The following is a 15,370-nucleotide window of genomic DNA, read 5'->3' as shown; positions in this document are numbered from 1 at the left end:
AGAATAACAAGCAATCTCAAATATCTTAAGTTATAATAATAAAGTTAATTAGATAGTTTATATATTATTAAAAATGCTATATTTATTTATTATGGTTTTAAGCTCATTAGCAATGATGCCGCTATGTTGTCATTTGTCCTAGTTTCACTTTGATCTATATTTTCTTGATTTTCGTTTATATTTTTACTTTTTGGGTTACAGCTATTACTGACTAAAGGTACAATTCTAATCCTTTCCCAAGCTTCATCTTCAGTTTCTGATGTAATAATATTACTAGTAGGTTCTACTAATACTATTTCATTAGTTCCAAGTGTTGATCTAAGTGATGATTCCTTGGAGAAAGAGTAATTCTTTTTTTCTGAATACCACCTTTAAATACATCTTGAGACATACTAGCTTTTGGTGAGATTATGTTATTATGATTAATATTTTGAAATTCATTTTCTCTATAATCCTTTAAAATACTTTGATTGGGGAGGTCACCTATTGAAATATGAGATATCTTATAAAATGAAGGTCTAATTGCACTACTAATCGAATGACTTCTTGATCTTTGTTTCCTATTTTTATGTTGAAAAAATTCATGATCCATAAAATCATTATTGTTATATTTAGGGATAAGAGATGAATCCGTTATGACAATACTTGGTTTTCTTCTTAATTTATCACTGAAAGTATAATTTGAATCATTTCTTCTATAAGTAGTTGTAGAAAGTTCTAGTTTTTGTGTGTCTTCACCAAATGAGTTTTTAGAGAAATATTTTTGTTCATCTTCGAGTTCATAAAGATGATCAGTGAATTGATCATCATCTTCTAACTCGTCATCTGAGATAATTGCATTCTCATCAATATATAATGTCGATCTCAACGGATCGAGTTTATCCTTAGAATGCTTCTCATCTTCATTTTGGAATTCAATCTTCTCGTCAGGAGCTATTGAGTCGTTTGATTGTTGAATTATCAAGTTCTTTGAGCTTTCTTTCTTTTTCAATAACTTATTTTCCTTCTCTTGGATTATCGTTTCTTTAATCTTCGAGTTATTAATATTTGTTGAGTTTCGTATATTAATAAATGCAGCTGGATCTTCAACTTTTTTAGCGGTCCATTGTCCCCACCCTATCTTTTCGAAGACAACATTATTCGTCTCATCTCCTGCCTCCAATACACTCATGATAAGCCTCCTCTGTTTCGAAAGGGAAAGATCCTTGAAACTAGGTATATCCGCACTAAGTGTATTTGTTATATATCTTATTGCTAACGGTCCCTTTGTTAGTAACAATTCAGATAATCGCGTTGGAGTAACCAACTTTCCCGCCGCAATTGCTTCCGGTGAAGTGGTCGACAACGGCTTTGTACCACCGTCCTTGCGACCTTGCTTCAATGAAGCCACATCGCTAGGATCATTCTTGTCGAGATCCTTGGGTTCCCTCTCCATCGACTTAACTATACTCTTTTAATCTTTTAATTAGTATCAATATATATATGTATATATTTGAGAGCGTATTTGCCTGCAAAAAATTACAAACCTTAGAATACGAGAACTATGTGTGTTGTTTTTAACCAGTTTTCTTCTAACTAATAACTCAACTCTGTAAATTGGAAAAGACACGATTTCTAGAATATGCACTACAATGAATCTTCCAACACATCTATATTATGCAGATGAACAAAAACTGCCATTCATTTAACTTTAAGGTGGTTTATATATTTTTCACTATTCAACTAATATTAAATTTCACCTGACTCAAAAAACACGCTTAGTCATCGCTCAGTGAATCTCGGAGGACAAGATACTGACTACAATATCAAAAGGCAGCGAGTTCGAAGTGCATTGCCATAAGATACATGTATTCTAATTCCCTGGTATACTAGTGAACTATGAAACCAGTGACACTCACCGATATAAGCACTAGAATGAATTAGCTCTTTAAACCTATAAACTTTTCTTTTATTCTGATAACAGCAGCCATACCTTTAGCGACATTACCGAAGTTAACAATTTATTCTTTCATTATCAATCACTTCCGATCCATTGTTCGCCATGCTCTTAATTTAACCTAACTGGTACAACCCGAACCACTATCACGGTCCGTTAAGATCATTGTTTAATGGTTGTGGGACTAAAATGCTTTTGAACATTTTTGATATCGTTTTGTCCCTCTCTATCTTATGCTAGGAGTTGAAATTACCACATAAGGTAAAATCCATCAATTTTCCCATTTAGGAAGCGTTGTCGCCTTTCGTTCTGTGGAGTCGACAGCTTCCAAAAACCTCAAAAGGTGCGTTTCTCCGTCGCCCGCAGCACGTGACTTGACGCTGTTCCTGTGCGCGCATGCGGGACAACGTAGAGTAGTTACCCGACATATCATTTACCACGGGATTACATGAAATTGACGGAACGGTAATCGGTCCAAGGATTTCTCATGACGCTTAGAAATTTCAAAAAAGTTTCAAAAAAAAAAGAGCTGAAGTGATGAAGTCAAAGTTTATACGATCATGATACCTGCAGATTAAGACTTATTTGTACTGGAATTATATGTACTGTTCATTCTGTCAGTCGATCTACATCACCAATCTTTGAACAACAACTAGCTTGTTTATTATAACGAGTTCTCCATAGCATTTTTATTAGTGCTTTCATCACGCTGCTACTATTCCCCTCTACAAAAAGCTACCGACTGTATAGCTATTTGTCTTGTCAATTTTGCTTTCGCAGCGGTAGAAAATATACTACTGTGTCCATGCCTTACCATTATCTTACCTTAACTATCCACGCCCTCTATCTCTGGGTTTCTTTTCTTTAAACAACCCGTTCACCCACCAGTTGCTCTTGAGCACTGTGTATGCAATTTGGTCTCCAGTCTTACTCTTGCATCCTGGCAGAAGCGATTCTGTATTGCACACTGAGCATTGTCTTCTTTACGAGTCGATTCTGCAGTGGTGCCATTAGCCAGTGATCCTGCTAGTGGAAAAAAAACTAACACAAAGTGTGTAGACGTGACCTGACCACACCCGACCACCACCATCTCTCGCGTGTACTGTAACTCAACTTTTGAAGAATTTTATGGAGACCTCGGTAGAGGGAGAGTCAAAACTGCATACAGTAGACAAGAAATTGAACAAACTATGTTCAAACAGCAGTGTACTCTGCAAAAACTTTTCCTCCTAAATTATTCGTTTTTTTTAAGTTCCCCTGTGTTTCACAGGTTTTTTGAGTTTTACAAGCAGTGGTCACTTAACTCACACAGATAGTAGGTAGTTCAATTGACTTGGTTTCTACTGTCGGTTCTCTATATTTTGATTTCTTAGTCTTTGGTTAGTTTCCTTGTTGAAGAAAAAAGTTTTCTGAGAAATTTCAAAAAATTTCAACTAATATTTTTTTTGTTGTCGAAACTTCCACTTGATAGTGTAAATTTTGTTCTCTCAAACTCTTCAATTCTTATTTTATTTGTCGACAATATCCATCATTAACAACCTTTTCTATTACTTTTCAATAAAATAAATCTATGCTTTAAATCAATTAATCGTGGTTTATAAAAAATACTGTCTTATTTGGTATCCCGTAACTCGTTCTTCATCTTTTATTTATACTTCGTCTAGCTTATTGTAAATAAAAGAACCATCAACCGTTCATATTAAGAAATGTCCAACCCATTCGATCTATTAGGTAACGACGTCGAAGACGCTAACGTTGTCGTCTCACCACCAAGAGAACTTGTTAAGAAGAACACTTCTTCCAAGAAGGCCGATGTTCCACCACCATCCGCCAACCCAGCCAGAGCTAACAAGAACAGACCACAAGCTACTGGTAACGACAAAGCTTTCAAGGACAAATCTGCTGGTAGAGACCAAAACAGAAGAAAGGAAGCTCCAGCTCCATCCAAGAGAACAAACAACAGAAGAGCTACTGACCGTCAATCCAGATCCGGTAAGGTTGACACCCAAAAGAAGGTCCAAAGAGGCTGGGGTGATGACAAGAAAGAGTTAGAGGTCGAAGTTGAAGGTGAAGCTGATGCTGATGCTGAATTAGAAGCTGACAAGGCTTCCCGTTCTGCTGCCAACAACAAGATGTCCTTAGAGGACTACATGAAGTCCATTTCTAACAGTGAATTCAACAGAGTCGCTGAAGTCACCAAGGTTGCCGAAACTTTAGAAAACGCTCATATCTTCGTTAAGGAAGAAGAAGTTTTAGCTGAAGCTACTAAGGTCAAGACCTTAAAGAGCAGAGAAATCAAGGTCAAGGAATTCTTAGATTTCGATGCTACTTTTGCTGACAACAACTCTTCAAGAACCAAGAAGAACTTCTCTAACCACGCTGGTAAAGGTGAAAGAGGTTCCAGAGGTTCCAACAAGTCTAAGAGTGGTAACACCGTTCAAAGAAACACCAAAATTGACACCAAGAACTTACCATCTTTGGCTTAAGAAATTTGATTTAGAAAAATTAACAAGTTATTTTCTAATCTACACTTTTTCTTAACCCCTTACTATTTACCACTTATTCAGATCGATCGATGGATTGTATATATCTAACGGTGCAATATTATCAACAACTATCAAAAAGAATAAGGAAATCATGTTTGTTTAAAATATTATAATTTTTTTATTTTCAAGTTTTTACTATTGCATTTTTAATTTATATTATATCTTTTTTATTAAAATAAACATATTACATCAATCATAGTCACTCCATTCTCATTTTAGTATAATTTCTTCAAATGAATTCATTAATTAGAGCTTACTGAATAATATTTTTGTATAACTTTGTTTCTTAAGTATTCGGTATAGGAGCTATATATTTTATTCGGTATAGGAGCTATATATTTAAACTCGTCTATCTCTGTGTAAAAAGACATGCTATAAGGACAAAATGTCATATAAGTAAGAGTTCAGCGACATATCGTCAATACCTTTTGCTGTTAAAGTCGATCGATGGCTATAATTATTAAGATAAAATAGCTAACTATACCCCTAAATTAACCTTTAACGCATAAGTTAAAACAATTGATAATGAAATAAATAAAACACAGTATTGCATTAGGAAAAACACAGACAAACAATCCATTTGAACATGCTTAGGCCCCACTGGTGTGTAAAATGCAGTAAAATAAACTTGTGCAGTTGCACTTGGCATTGAAAATGTTAAGATCATGACAAATCTACCAATTCTATTTTCTAACCAATTTAGATCAGCTAATTTGTTTGTCCATGCAACACCAATAACAGGTGTTAGGGCAAGCTTCAATGCTGTAAGCATCACTGCTGTTTTCATAAAGCCTTTGGGTAAAGATTTAATTTCTAATCTGGCCAGTGTACCTCCTAACATAAGTAAACCTAGTGGAATACATGCATTTCCTATATATGCAGTGAAATCCATCAAAAAGTTTAAAACTGGTTCACCATCTGGTGCCAAGTGCACATGCACATACGTTATAACAAAAAGAGCTTTCAAATAAGGAACTAGAGCACATATAATACCCAGTAATGCACCCAACGACGCTGGCCTACAAAAGTTGATTGCAATATAAACTAACCATTCAAGTTTATGTTCTCTAATAAAATTGTTTACCCTAATCTTGAGAGAACCTTTAATTGCATAATGTTCAGCATCTGATGAATTCTCTGTTTCTACATTACTTGGAACATTATGAACACCGTTTTTTATTTCTTCGAAACTATGGATTTGAGAATCATCATCTTTTTGGTATGCGCTCTCGAGATCATGCATTTTGACATCTGCTCTTACAATGTTGACGTTCGATGTCCCTATGTCCTCAGTCAAAGTCAAGGGTTTTGACAAATCTAGTTCACCAGTTTTAATTCTGTCCACTGCCGAGTATTCTTCAATAACATCATTGATCGAAGGCTTTCTAGACCTTGTCTTTGATGTTCTCCGTTTTCTCAAAGATCCCACTGACATATAACTCGGTATACTACTGAACGTATGCATTTGTTTTAGGTTTGTATTATTTTGGAATACTTGACCATCAATTCTCGATGGTTGGTCATAAGCAGATGATCCACCGAATAAAGGGTCAGAGAAAGTTTTAAAAACATCAGACATAGTACTGGTTGAGGGAATCCTTTTATGAGCCGCTTCGGGAATAAATAGTTGTAACGACTCCACTCTTGAAACATTATCATGAGCAGAGTCTGCTTCATTGTTCAAAAACTCTGAACTATATAAACTATCTATGCTTCTTAAACTTTCGGGTACCGTGTCAAAGGTCTCTTGTCCATGCGATATTGTGTTATCCATAGCACTTTGTTCATCATGTAACGTTTTGTTTGGTAAGTTTTCATCTAATCTCTCATTTAATTCCTTATTCTTTATAATTTCACTAGTTGTTTCCATATAATCATCATTTTTATCCTTTATGTTATTATTAGCAACCCTATCTGAGTCATCTGGGATCGAATCAGAATCATCATCAGCTTTTTCGAAATCGTACCCAACTAATCTCCATAGTCCAAAATTCATCATTAAAAAACTTTGAACAGTTAAGAAGATACAAGAATATGCAACACCTTTATTACTCTCATCTTCAGTGAAAACTGTCCCATTGTCCATACTTTGAACATAAGCGATTGGTAAATCACTAATATTTGGGAATAAACCTGCAAAAACCAGACCCCAAAACCATTCCTTTGGAGTCTTAGCGACGTAATTAGTCAATAAAGACAGTGCTGTACCAACAGCAAACAATACTATTGCAGATAGAACAATTACACCAATTTCTTTTATATCATGCCAGGATAAATTAGTCACGATCTTATTAAATGTCAGACACGGTAAAATTGCATTTACCACCATATTTGAAATACCTCTAGCAATTTCAGTTGTCACAATGTTATACCTTGCAAGTAAATATCCAACAAAAATGATGGAATAAATTTTTAAAATTGGTTTTATAGCAATATAAATTGCAGCTCCCAAATCAATGGAACTCATATTGGCAGTAAGTTTGTAATATAATTTATTGCAGACCTAAGTAGAACTAAATATATGTATGTTCCTAATAAACAGGTTTCAATTTCTAAAAAGTTGGGCCAACAACGATGTTTTGTTATTATATTGTATGCAGTTCAGGTATATATTATCTTCAAACGTTAAATGTAAAATAATGTATTTTTAAGGTATTCTTGACTTTACACAAAAAACTACAGAACTAGAATGTTTATTCAAAAAATGTGTTTTTTGTTCCTTTACTGTTAGAAGTGCAAGGGTACCAATAACTCAAATTAATTTCAAATCATTAATAAATTCCAAGAAATATGTATCCACTTACATATGAACCATCATATTCAGTTTCCCAGTCTAGTGACTTTTCCAAGCTCTACGAAAGGGAAGTCAAACCAATTTTAATGAGTAACAACATAAGTTAAACAATCTTTAGACAATTGACAACCATGCCATAGTATTCTTCAGTTTATCCATTATCTGATATTACAAGATTAATATAATGATTGCAATCTTGAATTATTTAACAAATTTCATGAAATTTGTTAAAGGCGATGCCCTCCTATTAAATTCAAACATTTTCTTATTTGCACGCGTGTTTCTTCACAATTCCCTCCCCACGATTATATATATATATATATAAATATAAATATATAATAAAGTTGCTCAGGAAGTTCATTAGACACATCATATATATTCCAATCTCAAGTTCAATTTACAAGACTGTAACCATTGGCATACTGCTGGACGTTGGTGGTGGGAAATAAATTATTGTTCCATAATTATGAAAAAATACCACTATGTGCACTAGGTGCATAACATCAATGTGTGTATGTAATTGAGTTCTATTTACTAACTTAGATAAGGATCATTAAGTAAATTGTCTATTATAATTGTTGATTGAGTTGTTATAACGAACTCCTTGGTTGTAACATTGCCGGTTTTCCACTTCTTGTAGCGGCGATGTCTAATTGAAATTTGCCAAGGGTTTCAGTAAGATGTGACTGTGAGTTAATTTATTTCACATGCTTTCCCAATGGATTTCAATTATATCTTGTAGAGAAACTGGTTAAGTAGAAGATGCGTGCTTCTGAATAGTTTATCTACCCGTCCTTGGTGTGTAATGTCTAGACACATGCGTATGTGCAAGGAACGGAGCTCTGTAAACCGAGGGAGTGCTTGCTGTCAATTTGGCTGCCTAAATTGCTCGAGCTGTTTACAATTTGGTGACTGTCAGTTAATTTGATGTCACAAACTACAAATGTCACTAAATTCATAAATAAAGGTTCTTATGATGTTTTAAACGTTTTTATATACTTATTAATGTTTATATCTATTTGGGATAATTGTATAAGTAACTATCATTCATGATGAGATGAGATGAAAAATGATGATTTAATTGTCACATTTATTATTTCTTAACAGCTAAGAATTGTGTTTCTACAGATGCGATTAAAGATGGAACAATTTCTGGGTTGGCCATACTGGAAAGATCACCAAGTTGGTCAGCTTCATTAGAAGCAATTTTTCTTAAAACTCTTCTCATGATCTTACCAGATCTGGTCTTTGGTAAATCTTTGACTAGGATGACGGTCTTTGGGGCAGCAAAAGGACCAATTTCACCTCTAACCTTCATGACCAATGTCTTACGCATGCTATCAGATAATTCAATATCCTCTTTTAGAGAGACAAATGCAACAACAGCTTGACCAGTCAAATCGTCATGGATACCAACAACGGCAGCTTCGGAAACAACTGTACTACCGTCTAATGAAGCTTCAATTTCAGCAGTGGATAATCTGTGACCAGAGACATTTACAACATCATCAACTCTACCTCTGATCCAGTAGTAACCGTCATGATCTTTACCAGCACCATCACCTGTGAAATAGTAACCTGGGTATGGTTTCAAGTAGGTGTCCATGTATCTGCTATGGTCATTCCAGACAGATCTTGCCATAGATGGCCATGGTGATTTAACTGCTAAAACACCGGCAATATCGTTGCCCTTTAATTCGACACCAGTGACTGGATCAATGATACAGGCATTAATACCGAAGAATGGGACAGTAGCGGAACCTGGCTTGGTTGGAACCGCACCAGCTAATGGTGCAATTAAGTGAGAACCGGATTCAGTTTGCCACATGGTGTCACAAATAACACAGTTTTTGTTACCAATTTTATCGTGATACCATTCCCATAATTCTGGAGCAATTGGCTCACCAACTGAACCTAGAACACGTAAGGAAGATGTGTCATATTTTGGAATTTCAGCTTCACCGACTTTTTGGATTAATCTCATGGCAGTTGGGGCAACGTAGAAATGTGTAGCTCTATGTCTTTCAATAATTCTCCAGTATCTACCATAATCAGGGTATGCAGGGGTAGATTCAAAAATGATGGATGCGGTACCCAAAGCCAAAGGACCATATAATGCGTATGTGTGACCAGTGATCCAACCGACATCACCGGCAGTGAATAAAACATCTTCTGGATGTATATCGAAAACATATCTTGTAGTCAATGCGGCACCTAATAAGTAACCACCAGTGGTATGAACAACACCTTTTGGAGCGCCGGTAGAACCAGAAGTATATAATAAAAATAATGGATCTTCAGAGTTACAAGAAACTGGAGCTAAATAACCACTGTGTTTCTCTGTTTCTTCGTGCCACCAGAAATCTCTGCCAGCCTTCATTGGAATATCTTCAGAGCCCGTTCTTTGGAAAACCAATATTTTAGAGACTTGTTGAACACCGTTCAAACCTTCATCCACGATCTTCTTTGTGTTAACAGTTTTACCACCTCTTTTACCTTCGTCACAAGTAATGACGACCTTACAACCAGCATCAACTACACGTTCTTGTAAAGAACCTGCGGAGAAACCAGCGAAGACCACTGTATGAATGGCACCTAAACGAGCAACAGCTAACATAGCAATGACAGCGGCTGGAATCATAGGTAAATACACTGCAACAGTGTCACCTTTCTTGACACCCCATCTTTTCAAGACACCAGCAACTTTAGAGACTTCTTGTAATAATTCACCGAATGTAATAATTTTATTTTCTCTTTCGTCATCAGCTTCATAAATTAAAGCAGTCTTATTTGGGTTAGCAAAAGCATGTCTATCAACACAGTTATAAGAAGCATTCAATTCACCATTTAAAAACCAGGCAATATCACCATTGTCCAAAGAACCAGAGGAAACTTTAGTGTATGGTTTTTCCCAATGTAAGTAATCCTTAGCCATTTTGTCGAAGAAAACTTCTGGGTTTTCGATGGATTCTCTATACATCTCGCGGTACTGTTCCATACTGGTGACATAACCAGGTCTTGGTTGTGATTTTAGGAAATGTTCTGGAGTACCACGGAAATTTACGCTGTTAGCTTCATGAACAACATCATGAGTTTTAGAGGTAGTCATTATGGAATAGTATAGTAGTTTTGTTGCAAAAAGGGAGAGGACTACTCGACAGTTGATTGATGACAATAAATAAAGTACCACTGATATATAATATGCAGACTTAAACGAAACTTGAGTTTGTTTAAACACAATTTTATTGGATTCTTGAATTCAATTGAGATCCGTAATCAATTGATAGCTATAGTTGAAAAACGAACACCAAAAGATACAAGAATAAGGAATATGATAATGTTTAATGCATACACACAGATATATACATACATACATACATATATATATATATCTAAAAACAAAAGGAAAGAGAAAAAGAGACACAGCAGTAAACTATAAACCCAGTTTCTAGAACAGATTTAATTTCATTAAATGGTGTTCAGAGTATCTTTAATTCAGATGCGTATGCACAAAGCTTGAATAACGTAGGAATTCAAAATAAATTTAAAGAAACACTAGCAAAGAGTAGATTACAACATCCTTTGTACAGTAGTAAACGTACATGGTAAAAATGAAAAAAAGTAAATACTATCAATATCGAAATACAGAGTAACAAAGAAATGAATGTGATACAATAATTAAAAGTAACTTATATAATCTTTAAAGCCGAAAAAAGATATTCAAAGGCTGTTTGGAAACCAACTTAGAAAGTAGTTGTAGTGAAAAGTGTAGGAAACCTTGTTGTTTGTATGATATAAGATCGTATCTTTTAAGCCTACTTGAAATATCTTTGTTGTAGGAAGCTAGAAATAGAAATGGATGGCTTTGAAGTTCGAAAGCCGAAGGAAGTTTATTTTCGATACGAGCAAGAACAAGAAAACAACAGCGTGAGAGAGTGAGAGATAGGAAGTACTAAGAATTGGTTGAAGTGGGTTTGAGAATTGAACTTCAGTTATTCTTTAAAGAATTTTATGTATAAACTACAGTAGATTAAATTTTTGACGATGTGTTTAGCTTAACAATTGTAATGGACAAATACAGGTGTATGTGCACATATATATGCAGGTATATTTAGAATAACGGAATTAGTGAAGTAGAAGAAAAGCCCAACAGCACATACGAGAATAGTTATGTATGGTGGGTAGGTTTGCAGTATGTACCTGTGAGTTCTGTATATCCAATTGAATTTTACTAGAGTCCTTCAGATGGTATTTGAAGTTTATCGCTTGTAGTGTGGTGATTCTTGGTTTCTTGGTGTTGGTTACGGCAATTGGCTTTGCAGTTTAAGCTTTGTCTGTTTTTCCTCTTATTGGGAGTCATCGAGTTCATAACAGTAGTCAAAACTATTATATATAGCTTGGACTATATAAATGCAACCGGTGTGGTTAACTTTCCCAACAATTTCATTACAATAATACATATCCGTTAGAAACGTAATTCTTTTACTGTCGAGTAGTCAGCAGCAATTATATCACGTGCACATAGCATAAGGTTTGTGTCTTTCATATGTATTTAAGACTCGTGTGCGTTCTTGCATCCAATCTCATGTATTGTGTAAGGTATCTTTTGGACACTAATATCTCACTTTCTTACATACCTTATGTCATCAATCTGTCATGCAAGTGCGTATGTATAATGTAATTAATATATGAGCGGCATGTATATATGCCAGTTGATCGGTTCTTAATTCTAAAAGTTATATATAGAGTTGCATATTTAGAAATATAATGTAAGTGACATAATAACATCATTGATTCAAATGGGATTGATATTTAGAGCAACATCACATCACATCTAATGCAAACCAATTGAATCCAGTTGTATTTTCGAAGGTACTATTGGATCTTTCACTTATCCATAACATAGCAATATATATATATGTGTACTGTAAAAATATGAGTTTTCCCATGGTATTAGGTTAACCTCTGTATCTCATAAACACTTGATTAGATGGGTTATTCAATAATGAATGGTGTCTTGTTTATCTCATCGATTCCTGGTGGCTTCAATTTAAACTTTTGAAAAATTTAAATCAGAAAAAACTGAAAAATCGAGAAGACGTCAAAAAATTGATTTTAAAAATAGAAACATTTTTCTATTTAAATAATATATCATTATAACGAATGTAATATTTAATATCAATGGAAAAGGTTTAAGTAGAGCTAAAAACTTTAGTACAGGTCCTGATAGTTACAGACATAACTAAAGTTAAAGGTTTGGGTGCAGTTATATGAGAAAGTGCTTTCAGTTTTGATAGAATTAAAGGTTGGGATCATAAAATTAATACAGTTACCAAATTACACCAAACTGAACACTTTGAATTTTTGAAAAGCAAGTATCTTTAAATAATCTGGATGCATCAAAACAAGCAGCAATACCGACATTTGAACATATTTTAGGTTTGGCTTCTATAGATTTCAAGAACATAGATCAACAGTTTTTCTTTTAGATAGTTTGATTTGTGAATTAGTACACTATATAAATAATAGTAAGACATGGGAAGACGTAAGATCGACATCCAGCCAATAGTGCAGGATAGAAATAGATCGGTTACATTTATTAAGAGGAAAGCCGGGTTGCTGAAAAAAGCTTATGAGTTGAGTGTTCTATGTCAAGTCGATGTTTCATTGATTATTCTAGGGACAAATAAGACCCTTTATGAATTTAAATCGATGAATGATATTGATGATTTTCTAACCTTCTATAAAGAAAATAAATCAAATGAAACTTTAAATCATTCAGTTAAAACTCCACTCGACTATGATGGGGAATATAGAAAAAACAATGTTTATGAAGCTATTAGGAAAAACGAAAGTAGCATTTCAAATAAAAAATCTAGGAAACCTTACACAAGGAAATCTAAGGTCAAAGTTGAATCAGTCAACGAAAGTGATAACACTGGGCATAGTAACAATACAAAATCAGAAACTAAATCCGAGAATAGTAGCGAGGAATATTTTGACGAGGATGATGATGAAGAGGAAGAAGAAGTCAGAGTCATCAAAAGTGAATTTGAAGATCCTGCAAATAATGATACTGTGATGTATCAGGAAAATGAAAATGAACAAGTTCATCGATATAAAAGGAGTTTAACGGTGGATACAGACAATGAAGAGAAGAAAAGAGCCAAAAGGGATAAAGTCAAATCTATGTCACATAAATTCCAAAGTTTATACCATCAAACAACAAATCCTCAAAATAATATACTGAAAGATATTTCAAATTCTCGGACAAGCTTATCTTTAAATCTTGGAACTGAGAATGACAATATTAGGGTCATGCCTTCATCTAATATTGATAGATTTTCAAGTGCACCAGCTTTGCCTAATTTACCATTACTCAGTAAACCAAATATAAGCAATTCAAGACTAAATTATGTGCCTAATACGGATAATAACTTGCCAACAAGAAGACCAATTCTTAGAGTTCATATTCCAAATGATAATACAACTAATAACACAGCCACCGGAAATACCTTATTGGTTAATTCAAATGTAAGAGTATCTACTCCCCTAACAGCAAATAATAATGGGCGACCCCTCTCTTCTACCTCATCCAATTCCAGTGTAACGGCATCACACTCGCAAGCAAAGTCATACAAAACGACAGATGAGGACACAAGAAACAAATCAGCTGGTCAAACACCAACTCAAGGAAACCAAAACATTCTCTCTAATGGATCACTAATGTTCGATAAAAATGATATGCAAAAGGTAGGTTATAAATCTCCTATGACTGCAAATTTTGGGTTACATTCCGTATTCTCCTCATTTCCTTCTGCCCAACCATATGTTGCAACTCCTTTACAAAGTTTCAATGTGAATAATAAGAATCCATCGAATGCATCACAAAATACATATACTCAATACTTTCAGAAGCAAATACAGCAGCAAGTACAAGCGGGAAAACATCAGCCCAATGGTCAGATGAAATTAAATTCTCCAGTTATAGCAGATTCACCAAATATTGTGAACAATGGTCCATTGACTGGCTCTCTCCCCTCCAAATTTGCTCATGATTTAATCTTTGCATCTCCAAGCACATCGTCGCCAATGTTTCGTGATTGGAATATAAAACAGGAATACTCACCAGCCACCGCTGCCCCTATTGATAACAATACACTTCCTCATAATGAACAAATCAATTCCAACGCTACAAACATGTCGAGTGAGATACCTGCTTCAGCATTCCCAGAAAATAGCGGTCTAACCCCTTATATAACTTCCAAATTACCTCCATCTGCTACAGGGAAATATTTTAATTTTTCGAACGAAGCTAGCAACGATGATACTAAAATAATGAATAACATTAATAAATTATCTGCTCAACAAAGGTCCGAAGATGATCTAAATTCATCCCTAATTTCTAACAATATAAATGGACCACAGAACAATGAAAATCAAAACTAAATTTAACAGTTTTAAATTACGACCATCCTTTTAGCATTTATCATTTTATCCAAGAACAATGGATAAGGTCATCAAAAAATATTATCAAAGTTTGCATTTATTTATTTAACTGATCTTAAATAGTTAATTAAGAAAATATACACTAATTCGTTAAGATTAATTGTTTGTATACGGAACATGATGATATTTATCACTATAACATAATACTTCTTTACTTATCCTAACTTCATATATATCTACATAACTATATATCATCATTCTTTAATTAAGAAAAATCAACCTATCTTATATATCATAACGTAATATAAAAAGTGGTAATGGTCTTATTTTCGTATCAACATAATCATATATAACTGTTGTTAAAAAGCCATCAAAAAAAACGAGACAATATATGACTGCAAAATCAAACATCCGTACATTATTAAAACATTTTATTTTTACAACATTTTTTCAAAAATTATATTTTATAAAACATTTTTCATAAATTATTTTCCAAGAAAATTCCGTTAGCAGATTCACGTGATACACGCAAAATACGTTTTCCTTCAATTGTTAATTTATTGTTTTATAGGAAGCCGTTTAGCAATTTACACTGATGCTCCGTCTAGCATTTTTAGTTTAGACAGAGACTTTTCTCCTTCTAGG

At 34.2% G+C, this 15,370-nt stretch overlaps 5 protein-coding genes across 5 annotated transcripts; 2 read left to right on the top strand and 3 right to left on the bottom strand.

Moving 5' to 3' along the window:
• Positions 1 to 292: 292 nt before the first annotated feature.
• On the bottom strand, positions 293 to 1,435 carry STB3 (Stb3p; the record flags this gene model as incomplete). The annotated part of the gene is made up of 1 exon (XM_003683607.1): positions 293 to 1,435. The coding sequence occupies one exon, from the start codon at positions 1,433 to 1,435 to the stop codon at positions 293 to 295; it is 1,143 nt and encodes a 380-aa protein (XP_003683655.1).
• A 2,207-nt stretch (positions 1,436 to 3,642) lies between these two features.
• Positions 3,643 to 4,422, top strand: TPHA0A01370 (uncharacterized protein; the record flags this gene model as incomplete). The annotated part of the gene is made up of 1 exon (XM_003683606.1): positions 3,643 to 4,422. One exon carries the CDS (start codon positions 3,643 to 3,645, stop codon positions 4,420 to 4,422), a length of 780 nt encoding a protein of 259 aa, XP_003683654.1.
• Positions 4,423 to 4,960: 538 nt separating this feature from the next.
• On the bottom strand, positions 4,961 to 6,949 carry TPHA0A01360 (uncharacterized protein; the record flags this gene model as incomplete). The annotated part of the gene is made up of 1 exon (XM_003683605.1): positions 4,961 to 6,949. The coding sequence occupies one exon, from the start codon at positions 6,947 to 6,949 to the stop codon at positions 4,961 to 4,963; it is 1,989 nt and encodes a 662-aa protein (XP_003683653.1).
• Positions 6,950 to 8,369: 1,420 nt separating this feature from the next.
• Positions 8,370 to 10,385, bottom strand: ACS2 (acetate--CoA ligase ACS2; the record flags this gene model as incomplete). The annotated part of the gene is made up of 1 exon (XM_003683604.1): positions 8,370 to 10,385. One exon carries the CDS (start codon positions 10,383 to 10,385, stop codon positions 8,370 to 8,372), a length of 2,016 nt encoding a protein of 671 aa, XP_003683652.1.
• A 2,426-nt stretch (positions 10,386 to 12,811) lies between these two features.
• On the top strand, positions 12,812 to 14,725 carry RLM1 (Rlm1p; the record flags this gene model as incomplete). The annotated part of the gene is made up of 1 exon (XM_003683603.1): positions 12,812 to 14,725. One exon carries the CDS (start codon positions 12,812 to 12,814, stop codon positions 14,723 to 14,725), a length of 1,914 nt encoding a protein of 637 aa, XP_003683651.1.
• Positions 14,726 to 15,370: the final 645 nt, after the last annotated feature.

The sequence above is a fragment of the Tetrapisispora phaffii genome, chromosome 1 (assembly GCF_000236905.1).
Source record: "Tetrapisispora phaffii CBS 4417 chromosome 1, complete genome".
Classification (NCBI taxonomy): Eukaryota; Fungi; Ascomycota; class Saccharomycetes; order Saccharomycetales; family Saccharomycetaceae; genus Tetrapisispora; species Tetrapisispora phaffii.
The sequence above is the reverse complement of the archived record's forward strand: the minus strand, read 5'-3'. Positions and strand labels throughout refer to the sequence as shown.